This window comes from Vicia villosa, linkage group LG1 (genome assembly GCF_029867415.1).
Source record: "Vicia villosa cultivar HV-30 ecotype Madison, WI linkage group LG1, Vvil1.0, whole genome shotgun sequence".
NCBI lineage: Eukaryota > Viridiplantae > Streptophyta > Magnoliopsida > Fabales > Fabaceae > Vicia > Vicia villosa.
In genome coordinates, this window is record NC_081180.1 from 144,588,580 (window position 1) to 144,614,435 (window position 25,856).

General features: G+C 34.5%; 3 protein-coding genes across 5 annotated transcripts; 1 reads left to right on the plus strand and 2 right to left on the minus strand.

Annotated features, from left to right (window-relative positions):
* Positions 1-1,334: 1,334 nt before the first annotated feature.
* Positions 1,335-11,144, plus strand: LOC131644403 (basic helix-loop-helix protein A). The gene is made up of 7 exons (XM_058914891.1): positions 1,335-1,749; positions 1,889-2,143; positions 4,508-4,604; positions 4,953-4,967; positions 5,099-5,155; positions 5,374-5,884; positions 9,884-11,144. The coding sequence occupies exons 1-7, from the start codon at positions 1,628-1,630 to the stop codon at positions 10,789-10,791; spliced, it is 1,965 nt and encodes a 654-aa protein (XP_058770874.1). The 5' UTR covers positions 1,335-1,627; the 3' UTR covers positions 10,792-11,144.
* Positions 11,113-12,262, minus strand: LOC131656438 (uncharacterized). The gene is made up of 4 exons (XM_058926162.1): positions 11,981-12,262; positions 11,624-11,928; positions 11,448-11,537; positions 11,113-11,335 (listed from the first exon to the last, which is right to left on the minus strand). The coding sequence occupies exons 1-4, from the start codon at positions 12,082-12,084 to the stop codon at positions 11,181-11,183; spliced, it is 654 nt and encodes a 217-aa protein (XP_058782145.1). The 5' UTR covers positions 12,085-12,262; the 3' UTR covers positions 11,113-11,180.
* Positions 12,263-20,217: 7,955 nt separating this feature from the next.
* Positions 20,218-23,973, minus strand: LOC131644404 (pentatricopeptide repeat-containing protein At4g02820, mitochondrial). 3 transcript variants are annotated; one of them, XM_058914893.1, is made up of 3 exons: positions 23,410-23,973; positions 21,880-23,174; positions 20,231-21,421 (listed from the first exon to the last, which is right to left on the minus strand). In XM_058914893.1, exons 1-2 carry the CDS (start codon positions 23,680-23,682, stop codon positions 21,903-21,905), a joined length of 1,545 nt encoding a protein of 514 aa, XP_058770876.1. In that variant the 5' UTR covers positions 23,683-23,973; the 3' UTR covers positions 20,231-21,421; positions 21,880-21,902. The 3 variants fall into 3 exon arrangements, with proteins under 3 accessions (XP_058770877.1, XP_058770875.1, XP_058770876.1); XM_058914894.1 differs by having other exon boundaries at positions 20,218-23,150; XM_058914892.1 differs by having other exon boundaries at positions 20,224-23,174.
* Positions 23,974-25,856: the final 1,883 nt, after the last annotated feature.

Here is a 25,856-nt window from a genome sequence, read left to right on the forward strand (position 1 = left end):
CCGATAGTCTTGCTAACTAGGATAATGAGGTTACAAATTTTCATGGGTAGGATACAGTTCTTCAATTCATTAAGAAGGTTTACTTCAAAGACTCGTTGGATTTGTGTCAAATTTCTTATTTGTTTGACATTCGTTTCTCTAGATCTTTAGTTTTGCAGTCATGCAAGTAAGTAGACTTAGTTACGGGTTTGGGTTCTCCTTTTTTTTGTTTTGTCTCGTTAGAGCATCTCCAATAGAGTTTGCTTAATGCATATGTGGATTATAAGTTCTGAAACTTAGTGTTTTAACCATTAGAGTAGATACACGTAGTGTTTTCTCTGCTGCTTAAATTTTTGTGTAAGTTGTTTCATGAAACAAAGTATAAAATGTGTTACTTATCATTGAATAATATTAATTTTAATAATTGGTGAGACCAAATATAAATTGATTGGGTCACGTATACATTACTTATTGAAATCACCGTTTGAGTAAAATTGATTTAAATTACTTAGATATTGCTTAAATGCAATATAATAATTAGTCCCACACAAAATAACTCAAAGAATAATTCTCTCATGCTCTTAGTATTTCGAATAAGGTCTATCCGATTTAAATATTTTTATTTTCATATATATAGTAGTATTTTATTTCTTTAAAAAAACATATATTTCTCGTGTTGGTTAATTTTCTTTTTCTTATAAATTTATTTTATTTTAAAACATATTTTAAAAACATTATGCTAGCAGTACTTTTTTTTTTAAATTATTTTGATTTAAAATTCACATAAACCCCATCAAATTTATACTAAACTTTCATAATTTTTAAAAGTATAGATAAAACTTCAATAATAATTTTTTTTAACACTTTGGTACCCTTGAGTTTAATTGGGTACTGGTACCCTTAACGAATCAGACACTATAATTCAACGCCACGTCATTTTTTATTTTATTTTATTTTTAAAATGAATTAAAATTTTAACACAAATTACATTTAATGTACAAATACTCAATTTAAATTCATGGGTACCTAAGAATTTATTATTTTATTTTTTTTATCAAATAGTGTGTTATAGATAATTTCTTGAAAGCCCTTGTCATTTAAAAATAAATAAACAAATTGGGTACATGTATATTTCAATGTTCAAATATGGTAACTGTTGTGAAAATTAGTATCACAACTAACTAACAAACCACAACTGTGGTACTGAGATACTTATACATATAGAACCCAAAAACTGTCTGGTAGACCAACCAGTCAAAAAAACACTCCATAATCTCATCATACCCATCATGCTATTCCTCAATTTCCTATCTCTTTTCTTTTTTCTCATTTCTTAACCAACAAACCTTCCTCCATTATCTCATCTCTTTCTCAATTTCAACTACAAGCCACACCTACAACTACAAGTCTACATACATATATATACACTCCTTTTTTGTTGAAACTTCACCTTACCATCTCTTCTTTCTTATATCTTACATGGTTTGATTTTCAGTTCATTTCACAAAAAACCTCATCCAAAAATCTCATTTTCATTGTCTACTTACTTGTCATCAAACAACACAACCCAACTTTTATTGCTTCACATTTTTTTACTATTTTCGAAAAAATATGATTATTGCTCAGAGAATTGAATGAGTAAACAAGAATGGCTGCTCCAACTCCATCTCTAGAAGGTGGTTGTAATAAGCTTCAAAACATGTTACAAGCCGCAGTGCAATCGGTTCAATGGACTTATAGCCTTTTCTGGCAAATTTGCCCACAACAATTGTACGTTTTCTTTTTCTTTGTTTTTATCTCGTCTTACCCAAAGACAGACACAGACACGCCTTATTAGACTTTTTTTTTTAAAATCTTAGTATCTGACCTTACGAGATTATACTTTATTATAACTATAATTGCGCTTTAGGATACTGGTTTGGGGCGATGGATATTACAATGGAGCAATCAAGACAAGAAAAACAGTGCAACCGATGGAGGTTAGTGCGCAAGAAGCCTCACTACAAAGAAGCCAGCAACTAAGAGAACTCTACGAATCCTTATCGGCCGGAGAGACGAATCCACCAACGCGACGGCCGTGTGCTTCTTTGTCGCCCGAAGACTTAACAGAATCTGAATGGTTTTATTTGATGTGTGTCTCTTTCTCATTTCCTCCTGGTGTCGGGTATAATTCACCTTCTTCTATTATTTGTTACCTAGCTATTATAATTTATAACTCTCTCTTTTCATACTATGAAAATTTCATTCACCTATACTATAGCTTTATCTAAAAACAAAATTAGTTACTTATTTATAAAATAATGAAAAATATTAATATACTTATAGACACTATATAAGTGTACCTAGCTAGGAGATGAGAACAGAAAGATTATAGTTATTTTTGGTGAGAGAGAAAAGCGGGGGATCTAGGTAGCTATTGAGAAATGAAATGCATGTGATCGAGTTTTAATGCAAAAAAAGCATGCAGCTGTAAAAATTTAATAACATGCCAATTATGTTAACATGGTTTTTGAAAACGAAATCTTTCCTTTCTTTTGATAGAACAAAATTGATGGCTGTTAAATCATTTTCTCATAAAAGAGCTTTGGCTTGTGATGAATGTGGAGTAGTATACATAATATCAATGCAGTTCCTTGGGTGGGATATGTATTTTGGTGAAGCATGCAGACGGTAACAGTGGCCCCTATCAGTTTGCTTAAATGCAACATCATCATTTTCCAATTTATGAAGTGTCACCAACAAAAATGAACATATACAACATATGTCGTCTTAGGTTTTCGCAATATGATTATTTTTTTAACTGTGACTAATAACTTATGAGGTTCTATTTTGTTATGGTTTAACAAAATAAATTTTATTTAATTACGGTTTAAATGTGTAAAATGTTGAGTATTATGTGATTGCTTGTCTTGTACGCCTTTATACGCCTTCAAAGACGGCCTGCAACAAAAAAAATTGTGGTTAAATGCAATATTATAGTTCTAATTGCGGTTGCGGTCACAAATGTAGTCTTAATTGTGGGTATTGTGATTGAGGTCATTGCGGTTGCTCCAATGCGCACTGCAGCCCGCCGTTGCAACACAAAATTTTGATTGAAAAGAATTTGAAATACGCCATTAAAAAACACTTAATCATTTTTCATAAGTAAATTGAGTTTTGGGGTCTAACTTTTGAATTTTGACCCCAAAATTCTAACATATAAATATTTTATTAGAACTTATTTAACTACGGTTTAACTGTGTAAAATTTTGAGTATTATGCGATTGCTCAAAATTTTGAGTATTATACGCCTTCAAAGACGGTCTACAATAAATTTTTCCCGTGGTTAAATGCAATATTATAGTTCTAAATTGCGGTTACGATCACAAATGTAGTCGTAATTACAGATGTTGTGATTGGGGTCATTGTAGTTGCTGCAATGCGCACTGCAGCCCGTCGTTGCAACACAAAATTTTGATTGAGAAGAATTTGAAATACGCCATTAAAAAACACTTAATCATTTTTCATAAGTAAATTGAGTTTTGGGGTCTAACTTTTGAATTTTGACAAAAATACTTAAAATTGCTTGATATGGTTTCTAGTGTGAAAAGACACGTTAAATCTAAGCGCAATTGCATTATGATTCGGTTGCAGAGACGGCCACATCAATAATATTGTAGTCACAATATTGCGGTTGTGGACCGCAACTTAATATATTCACTTATAGCTAGTATCAAATTGTCTATAGGCCAAAAAGGTAGCTAAAAACTTTATTACTTGATTCTATACTAGATACAATATGTTTCATAAAGTATAGTAGTAAAGAACTAGACCATATGTAAAATAGTGGATCTGACAATATTGAAATTGAGAGTTTGTGTTTGAATATATTTGAGGAAGAATATATTCGAAGCATTCTATAGAGTAAGAGTTTTTCTTAGCTGGTGAAGTATTTAGTTGCACATTATATGCTTGAATATGACATGCAGTTACTTGCTTCAAGAATTCAGACAAATATGAATGCATTTTCAGACTTGAAAATAAGTAACTTTGCTGTAAAAAATTCATACTACTTTTACTTCCATCCTATATGTGGAACTTTTCAACATCACATTTCACTGTCTTTGTCTCTATCAAAGTTTAACTTTTCACATATCATTAGTATTTGGATGATACCTGTTTTTATCATAGCTTCATATAGTTTCTCCTATATTGCTAATAATCCATTTTGCAACAACATCATAATGATAATATCAATTGGTCACTGTATATGCATATTCCTTACAGTGAGTCTAAGTAGTTTTGGAGTATTATAGAGTAAGAGGTAGGATAGTATATCTATAATAATATATATACTCCATAGTTACATTACATACCAAAGCTAAAGCTAGCTATAAGTATATATAATTGAATTGAGGACAAAGAAAAAGCATATTATAGTTGAGACTTGAGAGGGGTATAATAAATTGATGTTTTTTTGTTGAAAAACTTTTGAAATTATTAATTTTGGTAGAGTAAAGAACTAACTTATTTTTTATGTGTTTATTAGGTTGCCGGGAAAGGCATATGCTAGAAGGCAACATGTATGGCTCACGGGTGCAAATGAGGTGGATAGCAAAACATTTTCAAGAGCTATTTTAGCTAAGGTAATCTCCGATTATCATATAGTTAATACTAATTACTCTATCATGTTAAAATGTTAAATCAACTCAGCTGAGAACTGTGCAGATGATTAAAGATTTGATCATTAGACTATTAAAAATTTTATTAATTTTAAGATATTTTATTATTGATTTTTTTTAATAAAGTATAGGAATTGAAAAACACAACCACTTTATCAATTAAACTACTTAGTTTTGGCAAGTTTCCATTTAAAAATAAAGTTATTGGAAGTTGCTTTCATAATATGTATTTATTGAACATTATGAAGCATAATTTACTAACATTATTTTTCCTATGGCTTCTCAATGATGACAACTTTTTCTATTGGCTAGAGTGCTCATATACAGGTAACAATATTTCCAACTAGTTTTATCTATTTTTAACTTTAATTTTGTACTTTATTAAATTCTAATGAAAATCATAAAATAAACAAAATAGTACCTTTTTGTCTAATGATCTGTGCATATACAAACTTCAGACTGTGGTGTGCATTCCTGTCTTGGACGGTGTCGTTGAGATTGGCACAACTGATAAGGTACACATACTTTCTATTAGTAGAATAATTTTGTGAATTGAATTGCAATATAACACAAACAATATTAAAGGTGACGCTTAAAATTAAAGAATATTTATCTGTCTCGTTAAACCAACTCAGTTGATAATCGTGAACAGACATCAAACTGTATAGACGTGAATACAAACCTGCGATATCTTATTACATCTTAATTATGTTTGTGTTTGTTAACTTTTTAGGTTCAAGAAGATCTTAATTTCATCAAACATGTGAAGAGTTTCTTTTTAGACCACCACTCTTTCCCATCAAAGCCAGCACTCTCAGAACACTCAACCTCCAATCCAACTTATTCGACCGATCACATTCCCGCCATCATGTACACAGTGGCAGACCCACCCTCCACAGCAAATCCCAATCAAGACGACATGGATGAAGACGAGGATGAAGATGAAGAAGACGACGAAATTGAATCAGGATCGGAAGATGAAGCGGATCAAGGCCATAACCAACACGCAACCTCTATAACAGAGGTTGCGGAGCCGAGCGAGCTCATGCAAATTGAAATGCCCGATGATATTCGGATCGGGTCACCAAACGACGGGTCAAATAATTTGGACTCGGATTTTCATTTGTTGGCAGTGAGTAACCAAGGAAACCTATCTAGACAAGTTGACTCGTATAAAACCGAGAGATGGGGTTCAATCGAAGAACATGCAGACGATTCACTACAAGTTCAATTATCATCTTCAGGTAAACCTGCAACCATTAATAAAAAATTATTATTATAACTTTGAACAAACATAAATTACAAATATTTTTAAATTCCTTGATTTTTAAGGTATGTGCCAAATAAAAAAAAACATAAACACGCTTGCATGTAGAGTGGACTCACAAACTAAAACATACAACTAATAAAGTTTTTGATAGTGAAATGATCTGTTAATGATTTGAACATCTTAGTTTAGTTTAGTAGTATAGTGATTAAAATTCCGCTTCTTAGAAATGAATAAACGGAATGTCGCGGTTCAAACTCGCATCTCTAAAATCAGAAATCTCTACATTGCTATCAATTAAACTAATTTAACAGAATAATTGATTAATTATGTATGAGAATAGGACCACATACATTGAGTTTGGGGGGCTAGCTAGTCTTTAGATCCAAACCTATTTTCACCATCAATGTGGTCCATACTAATTAAGACCATTGTCTACCCCATTTTTGGTGGGGTCCCCTATCTATGAAAAATCGAATTCATTTTACTGGTCACTCACCAAAAATGTTCAACAGCCCCACATTACATTACACAAGTAATACACATACAACAACATACATTAAACTTATATAGTAGTAATAAAACTTATATGTTCCCTCAATAATTATAAAAGTGTGGAGTGTAAATTTGGATTGGCTTCAACTAGGTACTATTTTGTGGGCCTTAAAAACTTGCATGTAACGTTAAACAATGGTCGGAGTCTGTTTAGAAGCAGTGTCTGGTGATTAAGAAAAAATTGCAGAAAGCTACAGATTCTGACATTGGCAGGTGCTAACCGGGGGAAAAGATAACTTGATCATGTTTGAAAGCTATGGCTCAGAATTTTTCATGTTTGGAACCAAAGAGGAAAACAAGAAAAACATTAATTGCATGCATACGGAATTTGTCTGCACCAAAAAATCCATTTTGAAATTAATAACACCATTCGTACGTACTTGTTTATTTATGTTTGCTTCACTTCTAAAAGAACCAACAACTTGGAGGAGTGTATACTTGTTTTTTTTTTTTCATTGATAGAAAACCAACACAAAATTTGAAATACAGAACTATCATTTTCAACATCTTTGTGAGACACTATAAGTTCAACAACTTTTAAATGGCTCATACAATTCACACCCTTGATTATTTTGGGTATATTTGGATTGATGTAATGCGACGGAATAGAGCGGAATGGAATGGAATAATATTATGTTCCATCATTTGGATTGGTTAAAAGAGAATGGAATGGAGTGTAAGACAAATGGAATGCATTTCATCCAATTCCACAACTTACCTTCATTTTTGTTTCATCCGATTTGGACGGAATAACATTTTTTATTACATACTACCCTAAAATATCCAAACAATGGAATAAAATATTCATTTCGCTTCATTCTGTTCCACTTCATTTCACTCTATTTCATTCCGCTCCACTTCGTTCGTTTTGAAATATTCAAACTTAGCCTTAGTTAATAGATATAGTTATTTATTTAGGCTAGTTGTTAATACATAACCAATTGTGTCCTATATTGTTAAGTGATTAGCGGCTTAACAACTAACTAACTGAGTTAGTTAGTTAATTAATTAGATGGATTGGTTACTTTACCAACAAGCAATATAAAGTTATTGTGTAATTCAGTTTTCAATTAATCCAATAATTCATTCACTTTCAACACAACCTCATCTTCTCTATTGTGTATGAATTTTTGCTTGCATCACAAGAAACAATAGAGTTGTGTTTACAATTAACATCGAGAGCCTGGTTTGATTTTAGGAAAACACGAGAGAATTGTGGGGGGTTAACCATTGGAAAATATAGAGGGAGAGAGAGGAGTACATTTCAATATTCTTGATCAGCAAGAATGAACACAAATGACGACTTTCAACCAAACATCTTGGTTCTTGATAAAAGTAATTGGAAAAGATGGAGTGTTTTATTTGAAGCTCAATAAGTGCTTGAGATGGTGCAATTTATGAGAAATTGGGAATAGAACCCTCATAAGTGCAAAGAGTCATAGTCAAGGAGTCAAAGTAGTTGGATTACAAAGCTTTGTTCCACATTCAACAAAATGTAGATGCTCGTCACTTTGAAAATATCTCTAAGGTGACAAAAGATAAAAATAGGTCTGAGATATTCTAGAGAAATAGTATGATGGCGGAAAAAAGGTGAAGCATGTGAAACTTTAATCTTTAATGACGAAGTATGAACGAATGCATATGGAAGGAGACCAAAAAAATAAGTAATTACTTCACTAAATTGATTGCAATGTTGAATCAAATGAAGACTTGTGGTAAAACTATTACTAATCAACAAATGGTTGAGAAATTAATGTGGTCACTAAATTCAAGATTTGATTTCATAGTGGCGACAATTCAAGAATCCAAAGATTTGAATATTTTGAAAATCGAGGAGTTGTGGAGTTCTTTGGAAGCTCGTGAACTCAGGGTAATTGATAGAGAAGCATAAAGGTCAATTCAACAAGGCTTACAAGCTCATGTGATGAAGAAAGATGGTCATGAAAGGAAGTTTAAGACGAAAGGCAAAGGAAGCTTCAAGAGTGGAATTTGGCCCAACAATGCCAAAGTCAAGGTTGATGACAAAGTTAAATTCTCCAAGATATGAGAAGATCCTGGCACCCATAAATCAAATAAAAAGGAATTTAATAAATAAATAAAGCGTATTTCTACAATTTGAGAAGTATGGACATTTTGTTGATAAATGTTGGCACGAGAAAGAAGGCAATAAGAATCAAAGAAATGATGAAGAGGTGCACAAACCTCTTAATGATGACTATGATTTATAAGTTGTTTTGCTAATAGGCATAACAAGTGAAGAAATCTATGTGTGAGTTATAGTATCTAAATTCATGGTGTTCAAATCACATGAATGGACACAAAGAATAGCTCATAATTTTTTATCCAAGCAAAAGAACCAATATCATACTAACAAATAGCAAGTTCATGAGTGACCCTAAGAAACCACAACTTGTGGCTACAAAGAGAATACTCATGTACCTAAAAGGAACTACGTGACTTGATTTGTTATTTCCACCTGTTGTGGATGAGAAGAAGATATGATTGATATGTTACTTAGATTTTGATGTTGTGATGGCATAACTGATAGAAGGAGCCCTTCATATTATGTTTTCAAGTACAACTATGTTGTCATTTCTTCATGTACAAAGAAATAAATTGTCGCGGTTTTGTCATCTGATGAAGCAGAGTACATAGTTAGCCATTTGCTTCATGTCAAACAATTTGGTTAGATTCGTTGATGAAGGAGATGTAATATGAAGTACATAAGTCCTTAAAGTTTAGGATTGATAATAGGTCTGCAATAAATATTGCCAAGAATTCAATCTCACATGAGAGCTAAAACATAAAGACTAAGTTTCATTTTTTACGAGTGAATAAGCATGAAGAAAATGCTTGAAGACACCTATTATTCAACAAAATTGCAACTTGAAAATGGTTTCACAAAAACTTTAAAAATTGTTAAGTGATTAGTAATTAGTGATTTAACAAAGTTAATTTAGTTGTTGGGTTGGCTACTTAACTAAAAGTTATATAAAATTATTATGTAAATTTAGTTTTCAATTAATACAATAATCCATTCACTTTTAGCACCACTTCATTTTCTCCATTGTGTATATATATTTTTCTTCCCTAATAAAAATAGAGCTTCTCTAACAATTCAATAAACTTTAATATTTGTAAAGTTTTGTTTACAAAGAAGGAAGGGAGTGCTAGTATATCACACATAATCACATGTTCAAATTTATATATGTTGCAACATCTAAACTTGTAGTACTTGAGTTTAATTAACTAATGGTTAGTATTTGTTATCTAATATATTTATATGCCAATTAACTCATTTGTTTATTTCATAGAAGTATAATTAATTAATTAACTTATTAGAATTGTAGTAGAATCTCAAACATTGACATGTATATTGTACCAAAAAAACATTGACATGTACTTGTTCTTTTCTATGCAGTGCTTCATCATCCATTAGAAGACTTAACACAAGAAGACACACACTACTCTCAAACCGTAACCACCATTCTCCAAAACCAACGGAACGATTCACCTTCCATCAACTTCATCAACTACTCCACCCAATCCTCTTTCACCAACTGGACCAACCACCACTTCCACGCGCCACCGCCTTCAGACACCACCACCACCCCCCAATGGCTCCTCAAATACATCCTCTTCACAGTCCCATACCTCCACACCAAAAGCCACGACGAAACCTCTCCGCAAACCCGCGACACCGCCGGAGCCAACGCCGATCCCTCCGCCAGACTACGCGGCAAGGGGACCGGAACTCCACAAGACGAACTCAGCGCGAACCACGTCCTCGCTGAGCGACGGAGGAGAGAGAAACTCAACGAGAGGTTCATAATTCTAAGATCATTGGTTCCGTTTGTGACGAAAATGGATAAAGCTTCTATCTTAGGCGACACGATAGAGTATCTGAAACAGCTTCGGAGAAAGATTCAAGATCTCGAGACACGTAACCGTCAGATGGAGTCCGAGAAAAACGGAGTAACGGTTTTGGTGGGTCCCACTGAGAAGAAAAAGGTGAGGATTGTGGAAGGGAGTAATGGTGGGGCCGTTAGAGCGAAAGCGGTTGAGGTTGTTGCGTCGGTTCAGGTTTCGATTATAGAGAGTGATGCTTTGTTGGAGATTGAATGTTTGCAGAGAGAAGGTTTGTTGTTGGATGTTATGATGATGTTGAGAGAGCTGAGAATTGAGGTCATTGGAGTTCAATCTTCGCTTAACAATGGCGTTTTTGTGGCCGAATTAAGGGCTAAGGTTAAGGAGAATGGTAATGGGAAGAAAGTTAGTATTGTGGAAGTTAAGAGAGCGCTTAACCAAATTATACCTCATAATATTTAGTGAATGTTTGAATTCACAGCGAGTTTGACGAAATCAGACAAAATCAAGATGATTGTTGTGATTCTGTCAAACTCGTTGTAATCCAAACATAGTCTAATGATACATTAATGGTACACATTGGCTTATAATATGTACATAAAACTCTCAACTCGAACTCGAGTCAGATATGAACTGAAGTCTAATGATTAACAAGTAACGACATTTGCAGATTTGGATTATCTGAATTACAAGAAAGGAATATGTATTGTCTTTAGAATCTAATGGACTAAACTAGGTAGTTTTATTGAATATTAATTTATGCATAATTTATGATGTAGAAGAATGAATGGAAATTGATTTGTGTTCCTCTCAAATTTGATTCTTCTCTTATTTCAAATGAGGAGCTACTTTTAGTAAGTCCATTCCTTTGGGAGAAATATCTCTTGAGAAGAACATTTACTCTTAGATATATAACTACATTGCTTAGAAGCGTCTTTCTGGTCATTTTTCTTTTCGGTTGAACTTTTATAGTACGCTTCTCTGCATTTTGGTTTATATTTCTGAGCTGCAACCAGATGAAATGTCGTGTTAATTACCTTTTGTTGCAGAAAAAGAAGAAACTATAAATTTTGAAATTGTAAATTAAACATGTAAGAAATCATGTTCTGTTTTTAGACCTTGTGGAGGTGAAATCTGCACACCTAATGCATGGACATTTATGTTTAGAGCTTCAACAACTCGGGCGGGAAGTAGGACTGGTGCACAAGCTGCAAAACAGATGCATACATAAATCAAAATTCAACATATTATATACCTTTTTTTCGGAAAGTGATAGATGAACACAAATATCAACCTGGCCTTTTTCTTGGTTGGAACTTTGTGTCTGCTCTTTGAGGTAAAAACACGCCAGTACCACAGGATCCATTCCTCGATTCTAAAAAAATAGCCCGCATTCCGTTTCCAATGCCATGGTTCACGAGTTTTGGCCTTTGGTGTGAAATTGAAAACCTTGAAGCAGATATTGATTCTGATTCTCCAGATGATTTGTGATGATGCAACTTTTGTTGATTTAGTACCTTTTGATTTTGATGGTGATTTCTTATACATAGCTGAAGAAAGGGAACTATATTAAAAAAATTTATAAGATAAAATAAAAGTCTCATTTACATTTGATCAATGAATTCAATAAAACAGTTCATGTAATGTAAACCGAGTTCGAAAAATGCTTGCCTCGTCGAGAACATAAGAGGGTAACCAGAGCATTCCTTCTTCAAAACCAACTTCACAATCATCATGAACAATAGTAGTGGCCATGGCTAGAAAGTGATTATTAACAGAACAGCTTATTGTTGTTTTTTCTTAATGCTTTAGACTTTGAAGACAGATGTTATGTTATTCTGTAACGGTTGAGACTATAGACAACCTTTTAAAGCTCCAATAAAGTGTAAACTTTGATGCTTTTAGTGTTGTAGTTGCATAATAGAAAATTGAAAGTAACTTTGGTGGGTATGGTTGAATGATATGGAGAATATATGGGTTGGGTAAACCTCTATTTCTCTACTTCTTGGCTTGGTAAGCAAATTTTTAATACTATAAAATGTTTTGTTCCTAACTTTGTTATTTGTCTTTTGGTCACACTACTACCTTTGACTTTTTTTTCATATATTGTTTTTGATGGTCAACAGCTTGTTATTTAGGTGATCAGTTTAAAAGTATGAAGTTTATCATCCCAACTTGTCAAAAGGACAAAAAAGTAGAGAATGATTATATGATAATTTAAGGAGAAAATAAAAAGGCTTATGTAAGTTATGTTATCTAGGTCTTATGTTGTATACCAATAAGTGGAAGCTCGAGACTAGTATTTTCTAACCCACCACACCAAATCATCACATCATCTTTGAAATAATTGTGAAACAATCATGTCTAAATCTAATAGAGTGTTTGGTTAAGTGTAGTGTATATCAAAATGCACTAAAGAGAAAACAACATATATATATGAAATAAATCAAAATATCCAAAAATAAATAAATAATAATAATAATCAAAAATCAAATCAAAAATATATTAAATAACACATGTGGCACAAGTAAATTATAAAAATACCTTAAAACAATTATAAAAGTTAAAATAAATTACTAATAAATAATATACTAAATATTTAAGATAACGTTTAATTGTTGATATTTTCATCACCAAAACATTTTCATATATGCTCTATCAAATCTTGTTGAATGTGTTGATGAATTGTCAATCTTTTACATAGAAATGTTTTAAAATCAATATTAGAATCGTCGGGTGGTACAGTCGGATAATTGCCCAATGATCAATGCATTCAAGTGATATGATCGGATTGAAGAACTCCAAAGGCCTATTCCATATCCTTTCTTGCGCCTTTTTTTAGTTGTATAATTAAATCGACAATTCAAACCAAACCAAACCGAAATAAAACCTATTACTATTGGTTTGGTTTTCGAACCAAAGCAAATCAATAAAAACCGATATGGTTTGGTTTGGTTCTCGATTTTAATTTTAGGAACCGCCAAACCGTTGAACCGAACCAATAGAAATAATGACGCTATAAATATTTTATTTCAACTATCATTAAGCTCAAGTTTTTTATCGGTACAATCATTATCCATCTTTATTTACACTTCATTTCTTTCAACAAAACACACATCTTGAACCGAACTCTAAAACATAGAAAGTAGAAACCATAAGTCGCTAAAAAACATCTTTTCACTAAACTACTGCTATTGCTGACCGCAACCATTATTCCTCTCACTACCGTCAGTCTGATATGTTATGGTCGTCTTCTTCGTGTTCAAGTTTTCTTCGTTAATTTTCACATGTTTTGTTTTTCCTTTTTTGTTTCTTCTTCTTCAACAAAATTCATTCTAGTCTTGTTACAAAATAGTTTTAATGCGTGTTTGAGGTGTGAAACTTGTTAATTGATGTGTGTTTTGTTGTGTTCTATTTGTTAAGCTTTGAAACCCCTTTCCAACATTCTGATGTCAAGTGTTAACTTTTATATTTGATAGTGAACTTATTTCATGATGCAATGGAAATCATGTCACTGTTTATGGATTAAGAGCAAGTTGTAATTTGTTTGAAAAAATGAAGCATTAAAAAAATGACATGAAATATATAATTTTAAAAAATAATAGCATAACATACACAAAAAAATATGATAGTGGGGAATATAATGATGAATATAATATTTCTAAAAATAAACATTGTAAATCGATCAACCAAATCAAACCGAACCAAACCAGTTAGTTTGGTTCAGTTCCATTTTTAAAAAATGTTGAAAATTGAACCAAACCAAACCAATAAAAATATCATTGGTTTGGACTTTTTTTTGCTTAAAACCGGTCCAAACCAATCCAATTACACCCCTAGTATCATACTCCCTCCGTTTTTTATTATAAGTCGTTTTGGAAAAAAAATTGTATTTTAATATAGGTCGCTTTACAATTCCAATGAATAATTAATGTTATTTTTCCTATTATATCCTTAAATATTTATTATTCTCTCTCCTTTCAATTATATAAATTTATCTTCCACATGTCATTAATGAAGGATAATTTTGTAAAAACCTTCATAATTTATCATTTTCATACAACAATTATTATTTTTCTTAATCTGTGTGAAAAGTCTAAAACGACTTATAATAAAAAACGGAGGGAGTAGCATATAATAAATATATCATATAAATAATTATAAATATTTAATGAAATATTGAATGATTTTAATATCTATATGTGATTAAATTAGTTTTGTTGCTATTAAAACCTTTTAAAAAATTATTTACTAAAGTAGCCATTAGTTTACAAGTTTGTTTCTAATTGTAAACGCAAACTTATACGCAACATAGGTGAAATATAATGTTTAATTTTCTCTCAAGCTATTGGGTTAGAATTTCATTAAGTACATTTAATTTATATAATAGGCTAAGTTTATGTTAGGGCACAAGGATCAAGATGATGGAATAATGAATAAAAGAGGAATGACGGCGGTACGCACACAGAGAGAATAATTGTTGTTTTTATTACATGACATATACTCCCTCCGGTCTCAAATATAAGCAACAAAAAAAATTCTATGGTCTTAAATATAAGCAAAAAAAATTAATATTTATTACATTCAATGTCACTATTCTAAATATACCCCTATAATTTTTTACATTTTAAATGTTTGCAACAATTTTCAAAATAAAAAATAGGGGTAGAATTAGAAAGAGAGTAAAAATTAAATGCATTGAGACATTCTCCTTAAAGGGTGAGCTTTTTTGCAAATTTGCTTATATTTGAGACCGGAAGGAGTACTAGTCTATTTATACAAGAATAAAGTTGCCACATAGGCCCTAATGAAAAACTTGCTAACAAAGTTAAAAGGTACACAAATAGAAAATACTAAATTACCCTTAATACCATCCCTTAATTTATATTTTCTAAATAAAATTAACTACACCAATTTCATTCCTTAAGAGGAGAAATTGATCTGTCTTGATTGCCTTCGTCAGAACATCTGCCAGCTGCTTCTGGGTGCAACAGTGCACAACTTCTAATGTTCCATTCTGGACTTGGCTTCTCAAGAAATGATACTTAGTCTCAATATCCTTTCTTCTTCCGGGTAACACGGGATTTCTAGCAAGATTGATTGCAGACTTGTTATCAATCATCAGCTTTAGAGGCTTCTTCACTTCAATCTTTAGATCTTCTAATAAATTCAGAAGCCACACAGCTTGACATGCAGTTACAGCGCCTGCAATATACTCAGCTTCACATGTTGATAGAGCAACAATAGCTTGTTTCTTGGAACTCCAAGAAATAGGACCTCCCAGAAACTTAAACAAGTATCCAGAAGTACTTCTTCTATCAACTCTGTCTCCACACCAATCAGAGTCAGAATAGCTCACTAACTCTGATTCTTCCTTTCTCCCAGAAGGAAACAATACTTCGTACTTCAGAGTTCCCTTGATGTATCTCAAGATTCTGACAACAGCTTGATAATGAGACCACTTAGGTTTGTTCATAAACCTACTAACCATTCCAACTACATAGCAAATATCAGGTCTGGTATTGCATAAATACCTCAGAGAACCTACCAGCTGTTTGAAGATCGTAGCATCAACATCTTCACCTTCAGAGTCAGAATCCAACTTTTGATTCATTTCTGACGGTGTAACAACAACTTTACAATTCTCCAGCTTAAATTTCTTCAAAAGATCAAGTTCATACTTTAGCTGATGCAGAATGATACCACTTTCTGAGTGCAGAATCTCCATCCCTAGAAAATATACCATATTTCCCAGATCAGTCATCTCAAATTCATTCATCAGCACCTTCTTGAACTTGCTCAGATCTTCTGGACAACTCCCTGTAAGCAGTGTGCCATCAACATAAAGACACAACAGAATCATATTACTTCCAGAATGTTGCACGTAAACTCCATATTCCATCTCACATTTCTGAAACCTTTGCTTCTTGAAAAAAGAATCAATCCTCAAATTCCAAGCTCTGGGTGCTTACTTCAGTCCATACAGAGCTTTATGTAACTTGTATACCATCCCTTCCTGATTCTTTTTAACGAAACCAGGAGGTTGTGACATGTATACCTCTTCTTCTAATGGAACGTTCATAAATGCTGACTTTACATCCAGATGCATCAGAGGCCAGTTCTTATTTGTAGCTAGGGCAATCACCAGTCTGATTGTTTCATGTCTAGCTACAGGTGCAAACACCTCAAAGTAATCTAGTCCAGGTTTATGAAGAAAACCTCTAGCCACTAGCCTTGCTTTGTGTTTACCAACTGATCCATCTAGCTTAAGTTTCACCTTGAAAACCCATCTAACGCTGATGGCTTTCTTCTCCTTCAGAAGCTTACTCAAATCCCACGTTTTGTTTCTTTCTATAGCCTCAAGTTCTTGTTTCATGGCGTTCAGCCAGACTTTCTTCTTGAGCGCTTCTTCAATACCCAATGGTTCAGAGTCTACTAACATGGCACACTGAATGACATCTCCCTCTGAGTCAACTTCTGTGTCTTGCAACATGTCAAAATCTACAAACCTTCTAGGTATGGTTCTGATTCTTTGTGACCTTCTGGGTACGTCATCTTCTGAACCTTGTCCAGAAACACTATTTCCAGAATTACCACCTTCAGCAACGTGATCATCTCCAGAAATTTGTTCTCCGGAGCCTACATCTTCAGAGTTTGCTTCAGAGTTTATCCTTCCAAAAGCATGACCACCACCAGATTCTGGATCATCATCAGAGTTTGGACTAGAATCAGAATCACCATCTTCATCATCTAAGTCTTCAGAGTTATCTTCAGAGTCATCTTCTAACTCTGACTCTTCTTTAGAACTTTCAACTTCTGACAAATTTTCAGAAGTAATCTCCACATCAGAAGTGGGTTGAGACTTGCTCCAATCCCAACACTCTGATTCCTTCACAATGGTGTCTCTGCTGACTTCAACTTTGTTAGTTTCTGGACAATAGAGCTTGTATGCACCTGTACTGTGGTATCCTACCAATAACATCACTTTGCTTCTATCATCCAACTTCTTCCTTCTAGATTCTGGAATGTGTTTGTAACACACAGAACCAAAAACTTTCAGGTGGCTAACACTCTGCTTCTCTCCAGTCCATTTTTCTAAAGGAACAATTCCCTTCAGCTTCTGCGTTGGACACCTATTAAGCACATATGCTGACGTAGCAACAGCTTCTCCCCACAGATTGTGAGGAAGCTTCTTCTCTTTTAGCATACTTCTTGTCATATCAAGCAAAGTACGATTTCTTCGTTCAGCAAGACCATTGTGTTGAGGAGTATAAGGGGCAGTCACCTCATGCTCAATTCCATTATCATCACAGAACTTCTGAAATTATGTAGAGCTATATTCACCTCCACCATCCGTTCTGAGAATCTTTAACTTCTGACCACTCTGATTCTCAGCCTTCACCTTGAACTTTTGGAATTCTGTAAACACCTCATTCTTAAACTTAATGAGAGTTACCCACGTCATCCTTGTGAACTCGTCCACAAAAGACACAAAATATCTATTCCCTCCAAGTGAAGGTTTTGGAAATGGTCCACACACATCAGAGCATACAACTCCCAGAGCATGTTTTGCTCTTGAGGCTACCTCTGATACAAATGGCAATCTGGGTTGCTTGCCTTTCATGCATACCTCACATGACTTCTCAGTCTTCACAATTCTGGGAATGCCATGTACAAGCTTCTTAGAACTTAGATGCCCTAGGCTTCTATAGTTCAGATGCCCCCATCCTCTTATGCCACAACTTACTATCTCCTTCAGAGCCTTCTGCACTAAGACACTTTGTTTCAGCTGTTTCTACATTCACCTTGAATGTTCTGTTGCTTCCCTGTTCAGATTGCATAATCAACTTCTGATCAGAGTCATACAACTTCAGAAGATTGTTCTTCATAACAACTGAGAAACCTTTTTCAATGAGCTGACCCACACTCATCAGATTGCTTCTGATTCCAGGAACATACCAAACATCTTTGATCAGAACATTCTTCCCATTCTTCACTCTGACTTTGACATTTTCCACTCTTTCTGCATAAAGGGACTTATCATCAGCACATCTGATCTTTGTCCTCCTTTCAGAGTCAAAATCTATCAGCCATTGTTTGTTTCCAGTCAAGTGATTTGAACATCCAGTGTCCATATACCACCACTTTGACAAAACATCTTCCGTCATACTTTGAAGCCATCAATAGCACATGTTCATCATCTGAATTTCATCTGGCTATGTTTGCTTCTTCTGATTTCCTTCCTTTGTTTGACCAGCAATCTCTAGCAAAATAGCCAAACTGCTTACAACAGTAACATTGAACTTTCTTCTTGTCAGACTTTTCCTTCCCCTTCAGATGTTTCTTCTCATCAGAAGTTGATGTATCTGACTTCTGGAATCTATCACCATGTCTATTCTTGGCCTCTGACCAAGACTGCTTCTGGTCCTTCTTGACAAAAGAGGCTTTCAGAGCTTGCTCAACTTCCCTCTCAGAAGTTCTTTCAGTCAGATGCAACTCATGCGCTTCCAGACTGCTTTGCAGCTCTTCTATTATCATGGTTTCCAGATCTTTAGAATGTTCAATTGCTACAACAATGTAATCAAATTGAGGAGTAAGTGACCTTAATACCTTCTCTATGATTACTTGTTCAGAAAGAGTTTCTCCACAAACCTTCATCTCATTAGTGATCACAATCACTCTGGAGATATACTCTGAAACCTTCTCATTGTTCTTCATGTTGAGATTCTCATATTGCTTTCTCAAGGACTGAAGTTTCACCTTCTTCACTGATGCGTCACCACCGTAACATCTGACCAGTGTGTCCCACGCCCCCTTTGACGTCAACGAATCAGCAATCTTCTCAAACACATTCACATCCACACACTGATGGATGAAGAACAATGCCTTCTAATATCTCTTCTTCGCGTTTCTCTGCGCCTCTCTTTCTTCTTCCGTCGCATTTGCTGCAATCGGAGTATACCCATCCATTACAAGCTCTAGAACATCTTGAGCCCCAAATAACACACGCATCTGAATCATCCATCTGTTCCAGTTCTTGCCATCAAAAACTGGAAGTTTGGTACTCAAACTGCCGTTTTCGTTCATCTTCTACCTTGTGCAATACACTCAAATCCTCACTCACAGTGTTTCCCAAACCCACAGAATAAAAAAAAAAGTGATTCTGTTACGATTTTGTTCAAAGATTCAACACGAACCCAGAAGCAAAATCAAACACACAAACTCACGTTCACTCGTGTTTCCCTGTGTTTCTAACCGGAGCTCTGATACCAATTTGTTAGGGCACAAGGATCAAGATGATGGAATAATGATTAAAAGAGGAATGACGGGGGCACACACACACAGAGAGAATAATTGTTGTTTTTATTAAATGACATATACTAGTCTATTTATACAAGAATAAAGTTGCCACATAGGCCCTAATGAAAAACTTGCTAACAAAGTTAAAAGGTACACAAATAGAAAATACTAAATTACCCTTAATAGTTTATACAGAGTTCCAGCTCTCATTTTGTCAGGTAACAATTGGATATCATAAAATGAATAGAGCGGAGTGGAACGGAACAGAGCGGAATGGAGCGAAACAGAGTAAAAATTTTAGGATGGAATAAGAATAGTTGTTAAATTATTCATTCCGCCCAAATCAAAAGGGAGTGAATATGGTTGTAAGTGATGGAATGGAACAGAATCCATATTCTATTTCATTTAATTCCGCTTTGTACTAGTTGATTTCATCAATCCAAACAAAGTCCAAGGCTAAGTTTTGATACAATAAAATGAACAGAGCATAATGAAGTGGAATGAATCGGAGCATAATAGAATAAAAAAGACATTCTATTATTTGAGTATTTTATGACGGAGTAGATCAATTTTCTCATTCCCCTCAAATTAAAAGATACAAGAAGTGATAGAAAGTAATGGCATGAGATGTCCATGAGATTCGGCTCAATGCCATCCATTTTTAAGTAATCCAAATAATAGAATATAAATTTATACCATTCTATTTATTCTATTTCATCAATTCAAGCATATCCTAAATGAAATAACTCGCCTAGTCAATTAGGCTTGCTCCTATAAAGATATCAACTAGAAATCGCAAGAATCCAACCATGGTGGTGTCACCTGCATGCATGATGCTCAAGAAGAAACTAAGAGTTGGTTCTAGACATAAAAGACTGTGGTCCATATATAATATATTCAACTACTTATAAAAGACAAACATAATAACACCATCAAACAAATAGCCAAGTAGCTTCATTCCCAGAAACACCAAGTGGGTCATACTCACCACAAACTTAAATGATTAAATGAAGCTAAAATTTAGATTACACAGATAAGTTTTTTATGTTGAGCAAAGATATATGTATGTTATCCCAAAAAAAGTGCCAGCAGAACTGACTTGCAATAAACTCATTGTTACAGATATGAGATGTCATAAATCAAACTTTATGCATAGGATTTCAAAAACAAAAAGAAAATAAATAAAAATAAACTAACAAGGGTTCACGATTGCAACGACCTTCATAAGGGCACCAACAATCACATCCCATATATTACAATTGTCATCAATCGTCATCAATCGTCATCATTGCTACCAGAACAGATGAAGAAAGGATTGTGTTTAAAGTGAGCAGCACCACAAATCTGAATTATTCGATTCTTCACATCAATGATTTGTTAACAAGGGAATCAACCCTAACTGGAGAAATAATAATGATTCTTCAACATTAGCTGATGAATTCTGTGGCTTCGGCAGAACTGCTTATCACAGTTAGGCCAACCAATTTGCAACGGATCTATCATTGTTCCATGTATCTCGCGATGGCTAGGGTTATTGTTTGTGAATGTATACCTTCCACACTCTGACTTTGATGATATAGTGAAATAAACTTTGCAAATCTCTCATCAGAAGTATTTGGTAAAAAACTTGGAATGTATGTATGTTGTAACTTACAGGTCAGGGACTTTTGTCCTCCCTCATTGTAGATAGCACCACACATCCAGACTCGAGACTTAGGTCAACAAAACTCCCATCTTAAAGGGCTGAGCGGTAATTCAAATTACAACACTACTCTGATTCTCTAAACAAAACCTGTAGTTACAAAAGAAAGTAAACTGGAAAATCATAAGACGAAAATGGATCGGGAAATGCATTTCCTCAATTGCATGTTTGATAACCAGTGAAAACTAGAAATTTAATTATTCTCATAAATTTCTGAAGCTCTCTGATTGGTGCTAAGACTAGCAATGGCTTGTCCGTAAGTAAGTCACACCAGGACAGCAAAAGTGTGAATTTGTGACAAATTGGAAGAAACAAAATCATAATAAGCCGGCAACATGTCATCATGAATAGATTGAAGTATAAAAAAAACCATGAAGTTCAACTGGTTCTGCCACTAAAGTCAAGGTTTGGTACTTGATTTCAAAATCGGTATTTATTGAAAATTCGTATTACATTCACAAATACCAACAATCCAATCAAGATATTCAGAAATGCGATGGATATCACACAAAAATAGCAGCCAAACACGTATGAGCCTCCCACATTACCTTAAAACTCCTTTAGTGTGAGCTTAGGACAGAACCCCAGAAACATCGCTCACACACATTTTACCAGTTAGATCCAAGAGCCTATGTGTCTCTTCATCCGGAAGAACGTTGTCCTTTTTCATCCTCTCAGCAACAATGAGAGGCATTTTACCAGCTGCAGCATAAGTTTTCAAAAATAGGTTATATATATTAGTATTCACATGCCCAGCATTTCGAAGGATAACCAACAATTGTTCTGCTCCTTCAATATGAACTTGCTTCTCCATGACTGTGAATGCTTCTTGTACTAAAATAGGATCAGGAATCCAAGTGTTCACACTAGATATAGCTTTCCTAAAATAAAACAGAAATTTTTTTACATCGCTCTTTTTCAAGTACCCCCTTGTAAGTAGCTCCCACGTCGTGTAAGTAAGACAGACACCCTTTTCCACTAACTGATTACAGAAATTTTCAGCCATTTCCATCTGGCCTTGGTCAACATATGAAGTAAGAAGTAAGTTTGAAACTCTGACATCATTGGTACCAGAAACAGATTCCCACTCCCTATAGAGATTCTCAACTCCAGCAAAGTCTCCAAGCTTCACAAGCGATGATATCATGCAAATGTACTCTTCATCACTCATTTTGCGAAAGCAATCCTTCATTTTCTTCCATATCCGATTAACTTCGTCCACATTCCCCATGTTCGCATGCAAACTCAAGAGAGAGGAATATGCAGGTCGAGTTTTCCGCCAGGTTCTCTTCTCCATCTCCTTCAAAGTAGATGCCGCTTTTTCTAAACAATCATTCTTTACGCTAGCATTTCTTATGTACAAATTCGTCAATGTACTATACGTTACCCAGTCCGGGTCTACTTTTGCCTTCTTTAACTGAAGCATTACCCTTTCTGCAGTTTCAACGTCATTTTCCGAAGCACAAGCCGTCAACAACAAATTGAAGGTAACAACATCCGGAGAAGTATTAACCTCTAGTTCCTCAAAAAGTTTAGGAACCTTATCTATCTTCCCTTTCGAGATATACAGCGACATCATGTGATTATAAGGCAAAGGACTTCGCATATAACCACATTCCGACATTTTTGACACAAGGGCTTCCGCTTTATCAACCAAATTGTTTTGTACATAAGCATGGAGAAGAGCGGTGCAGGTCGGTTGGCCTCTCATCTTGTCGGGAAGATCCTCGAAGAATTTTTCTGCACTGTTTAAACCGCGAACTTTGGTTATCAAATCCAAGTGAACGGCATAGTCTCCTTCCACTAGCTTGATATCCTTCTGCAATGTCATCCATTCACATACCTGAATTTTCAAATTTCAATAACAAAACAAAACTCCAATCACTATATTCAATAATTCATAATAATTTCCAATTCTCCAAGCAACATTGTTTTTACATAATAGACTCTATTATACAATGAATCGGTTTCGAATTATAGTATGCAAAACAATTTTGAATTAATATTTAACAATCAAGAATGAAAAATTTCAGTGGTGCGCATAGATTAAGATGAGAAAATGCGTAGACAGAACGAACCTCGAGCGCGTGTTTGAAGCGTTTGTTCTTGCGGAGTTCGCGAACCATACGATTGAGCTGGTACTTGGAGGGGAGTGTGTGGCCTTCTTCCTTCCATTTGTTGATTGCGATGACTGCGCTTCGTTTTGGATACACGAGACTGAGAAGCCTGCGTCCTAGTGTGTCTACTCCGCCGGTGCCGCCGGAACCGGCGGTGGAGGTGGTTCTTCGTGCCGCTTCGGTGGAGAAGTGGCGAGCGAGTGCGAGATATTTTCCGATGGAACGAAGCGACATTTGGGGTTTAGTAAAGTCTCGAGGAAACTGGGTTTTATCGTTCGTTCGCCCTTTGACCTTATGAATGCAAGGTGAACTGCTCCTTAAGCCCTAATTATTGAAGTACACTAGTATGTTTTTGAAGTAGTAATTTTTATTTTCTTACTTTACAAACATGCCCTAGTTACCTCTCTAGAAAAAATTTGTGTCTTGTACTCATGAGAACGTGACTTGTTTCAGGATGTTGGCACTCGAAAGAGAAGGTCAGGGTGTTAATGGATATGGGTTTATTCCCAAACTTGCTGATCTAAAAGGAACTACCATTCCTTAGTTGTGCTCATGCATCTTTGTCCAAAATAAAAAATATTCCAAAAATTTAAAAATGTATTTTTGGATGTATCTCATTTCACATTTCATGTATTCTTAAGTGAGTCACACTTTATTTTGCAAAAAATTAGTAGAGAGATGCATATTCGTAACATCTTACTCAAATATACATCTTGATAGGATTTGACTCAAATACGCGTTAGACATTCTTCATCCTCATATCTATCCTCATATCTAGCAAAATCACTCTTAATCACTTATAAGCTTCTCTATTCAAGTGCATTTTTTACATTCAATCCAAAAAGAGAAATGGTGGTTCTCAAGTTTGATTTTGGTTCATTCAATATAACAAAGTTCATTTATGATTTCAAAATTCAAAAGTCAATTACAAAGTCCAATACATTACACCATTCCAAAATTCATACATTCCAACATCCAAATATACATTCCAAACCATTCAAAAGTCCATACAATTCATTACAAAAATAACCAAATGTCCATTCAATATTCAAGTATTCATTTCCATACATCATTTAAAGTTTCATACAAAATTACACAAAGAACCAAATTCTGCATCAAACCACACAGACATCCCCTACAAACTTCAAAGGAACTTAACAAAATCCTGCAGCTAATTACCTCAAACTGGCACCACAATCCTGCATAACTCGAACCAAAATCCACAGAACCGCACCTTCAATAAAACCATACCTGCATAAAAATGCAATTGATTCACAAGTAAAATCAACATAGACCTTGCGACCAAAGTAAACTAGTAAAAATTCTACATCGAGAAAACCGAACCGCGACAACTCAAAACAAATACAAAAGGGAAAACCGCCCTGCAATAAAAAATACACAAACTAAACCTGCAAAGTCCATCTGCAAAGCAACACAAACCAGTTCACAATACTTGTCAGCTCATGAAAAAGGAAAATGCATAACAGAAGTGGGAAGAATCAACATAACAAAATGGAAAAGAGATAATTTATGAGAACAAAAAAGCTAACAAAAATATAATTGATAACAAAATTAGAAAAGAGGAGGACTCGCAGAAATGTAACAAACTACTTCAACCATTGCTCTCTTCACAATCCAATATTGACAATAATCTTTAATTATTCCTCTCTTCACAATACACGAGCTTATAAACTTTATTGTCCATACTCTAAGAAGGTGAAATTCAGTAGAGATGTCATAGTGAAAGGCTTAGAAACTTGGGATTGGAACACGTCTAATCCTGCCTTTGGTGTTGGAGGTGCTTTTGAAGGAATCTTGGAAGTTGTTTTTGAAGATGCGTCAGAATCAGAAGATGATTCTAATTTTGAAGGTGAATCAAAGTCTGAAGGTGACTCTGGAAGTGATCTAGATTCTGGAAGAGATCCAGACTCTGGAAGTGATACAGACTCTGGAGGTAGTCTAAAATCTAGTGGTCCAGACTCTGGGGGTCAAGCTTTTGGAAGCAATCATGCTTATGGAGGTGATCATTCTTCTAAAGGTGGTAATTTTGAAGGAAGTGTTTCTGGAGAAGGTCTAGAAGCTAACATTGTTCCAGGTTCTATAGAAGATTCAAAACAAGTTCAGAGACCACAAAGAATGAGACAACTACCAGAAGGTTTGTAGGTTTCGACATGTTACACGATACTGAAATATATTCTGAAGGTGAAGTCATTCAATGTGCCATGTTAGTAGACTCTGAACCTATGAGTACAGAAGAAGCACTCAAGAAGAAATTTTGGGTTGAATGTCATGAAAGAAGAAGTTGAGGCTATAGAAAGAAACGAGACTTGGGAGTTGACTGCGTTTCCGAAGGAGAAGAAAGCCATCAACGTCATATGGGTTTTAAAGGTGAAATTGAAGCCAGATGG

Coding starts and splice junctions, on each gene's coding strand:
- LOC131644403 (XM_058914891.1), top strand. CDS start 1,628: ATGGCTGCTCCAACTCCATCTCTAGAAGGTGGTTGTAATAAGCTTCAA. Junction 2,144..4,507: donor TCATTTCCTCCTGGTGTCGG/GTATAATTCACC, acceptor TGTGTTTATTAG/GTTGCCGGGAAAGGCATATG. Junction 5,885..9,883: donor AGTTCAATTATCATCTTCAG/GTAAACCTGCAA, acceptor TTTTCTATGCAG/TGCTTCATCATCCATTAGAA.
- LOC131644404 (XM_058914892.1), bottom strand. CDS start 23,682: ATGTCGCTTCGTTCCATCGGAAAATATCTCGCACTCGCTCGCCACTTC. Junction 23,175..23,409: donor GCTTCAAACACGCGCTCGAG/GTTCGTTCTGTC, acceptor TTGAAAATTCAG/GTATGTGAATGGATGACATT.
- LOC131656438 (XM_058926162.1), bottom strand. CDS start 12,084: ATGGCCACTACTATTGTTCATGATGATTGTGAAGTTGGTTTTGAAGAA. Junction 11,929..11,980: donor GCAAGCATTTTTCGAACTCG/GTTTACATTACA, acceptor AATGTAAATGAG/ACTTTTATTTTATCTTATAA. Junction 11,538..11,623: donor CCAACCAAGAAAAAGGCCAG/GTTGATATTTGT, acceptor TCTGTTTTGCAG/CTTGTGCACCAGTCCTACTT.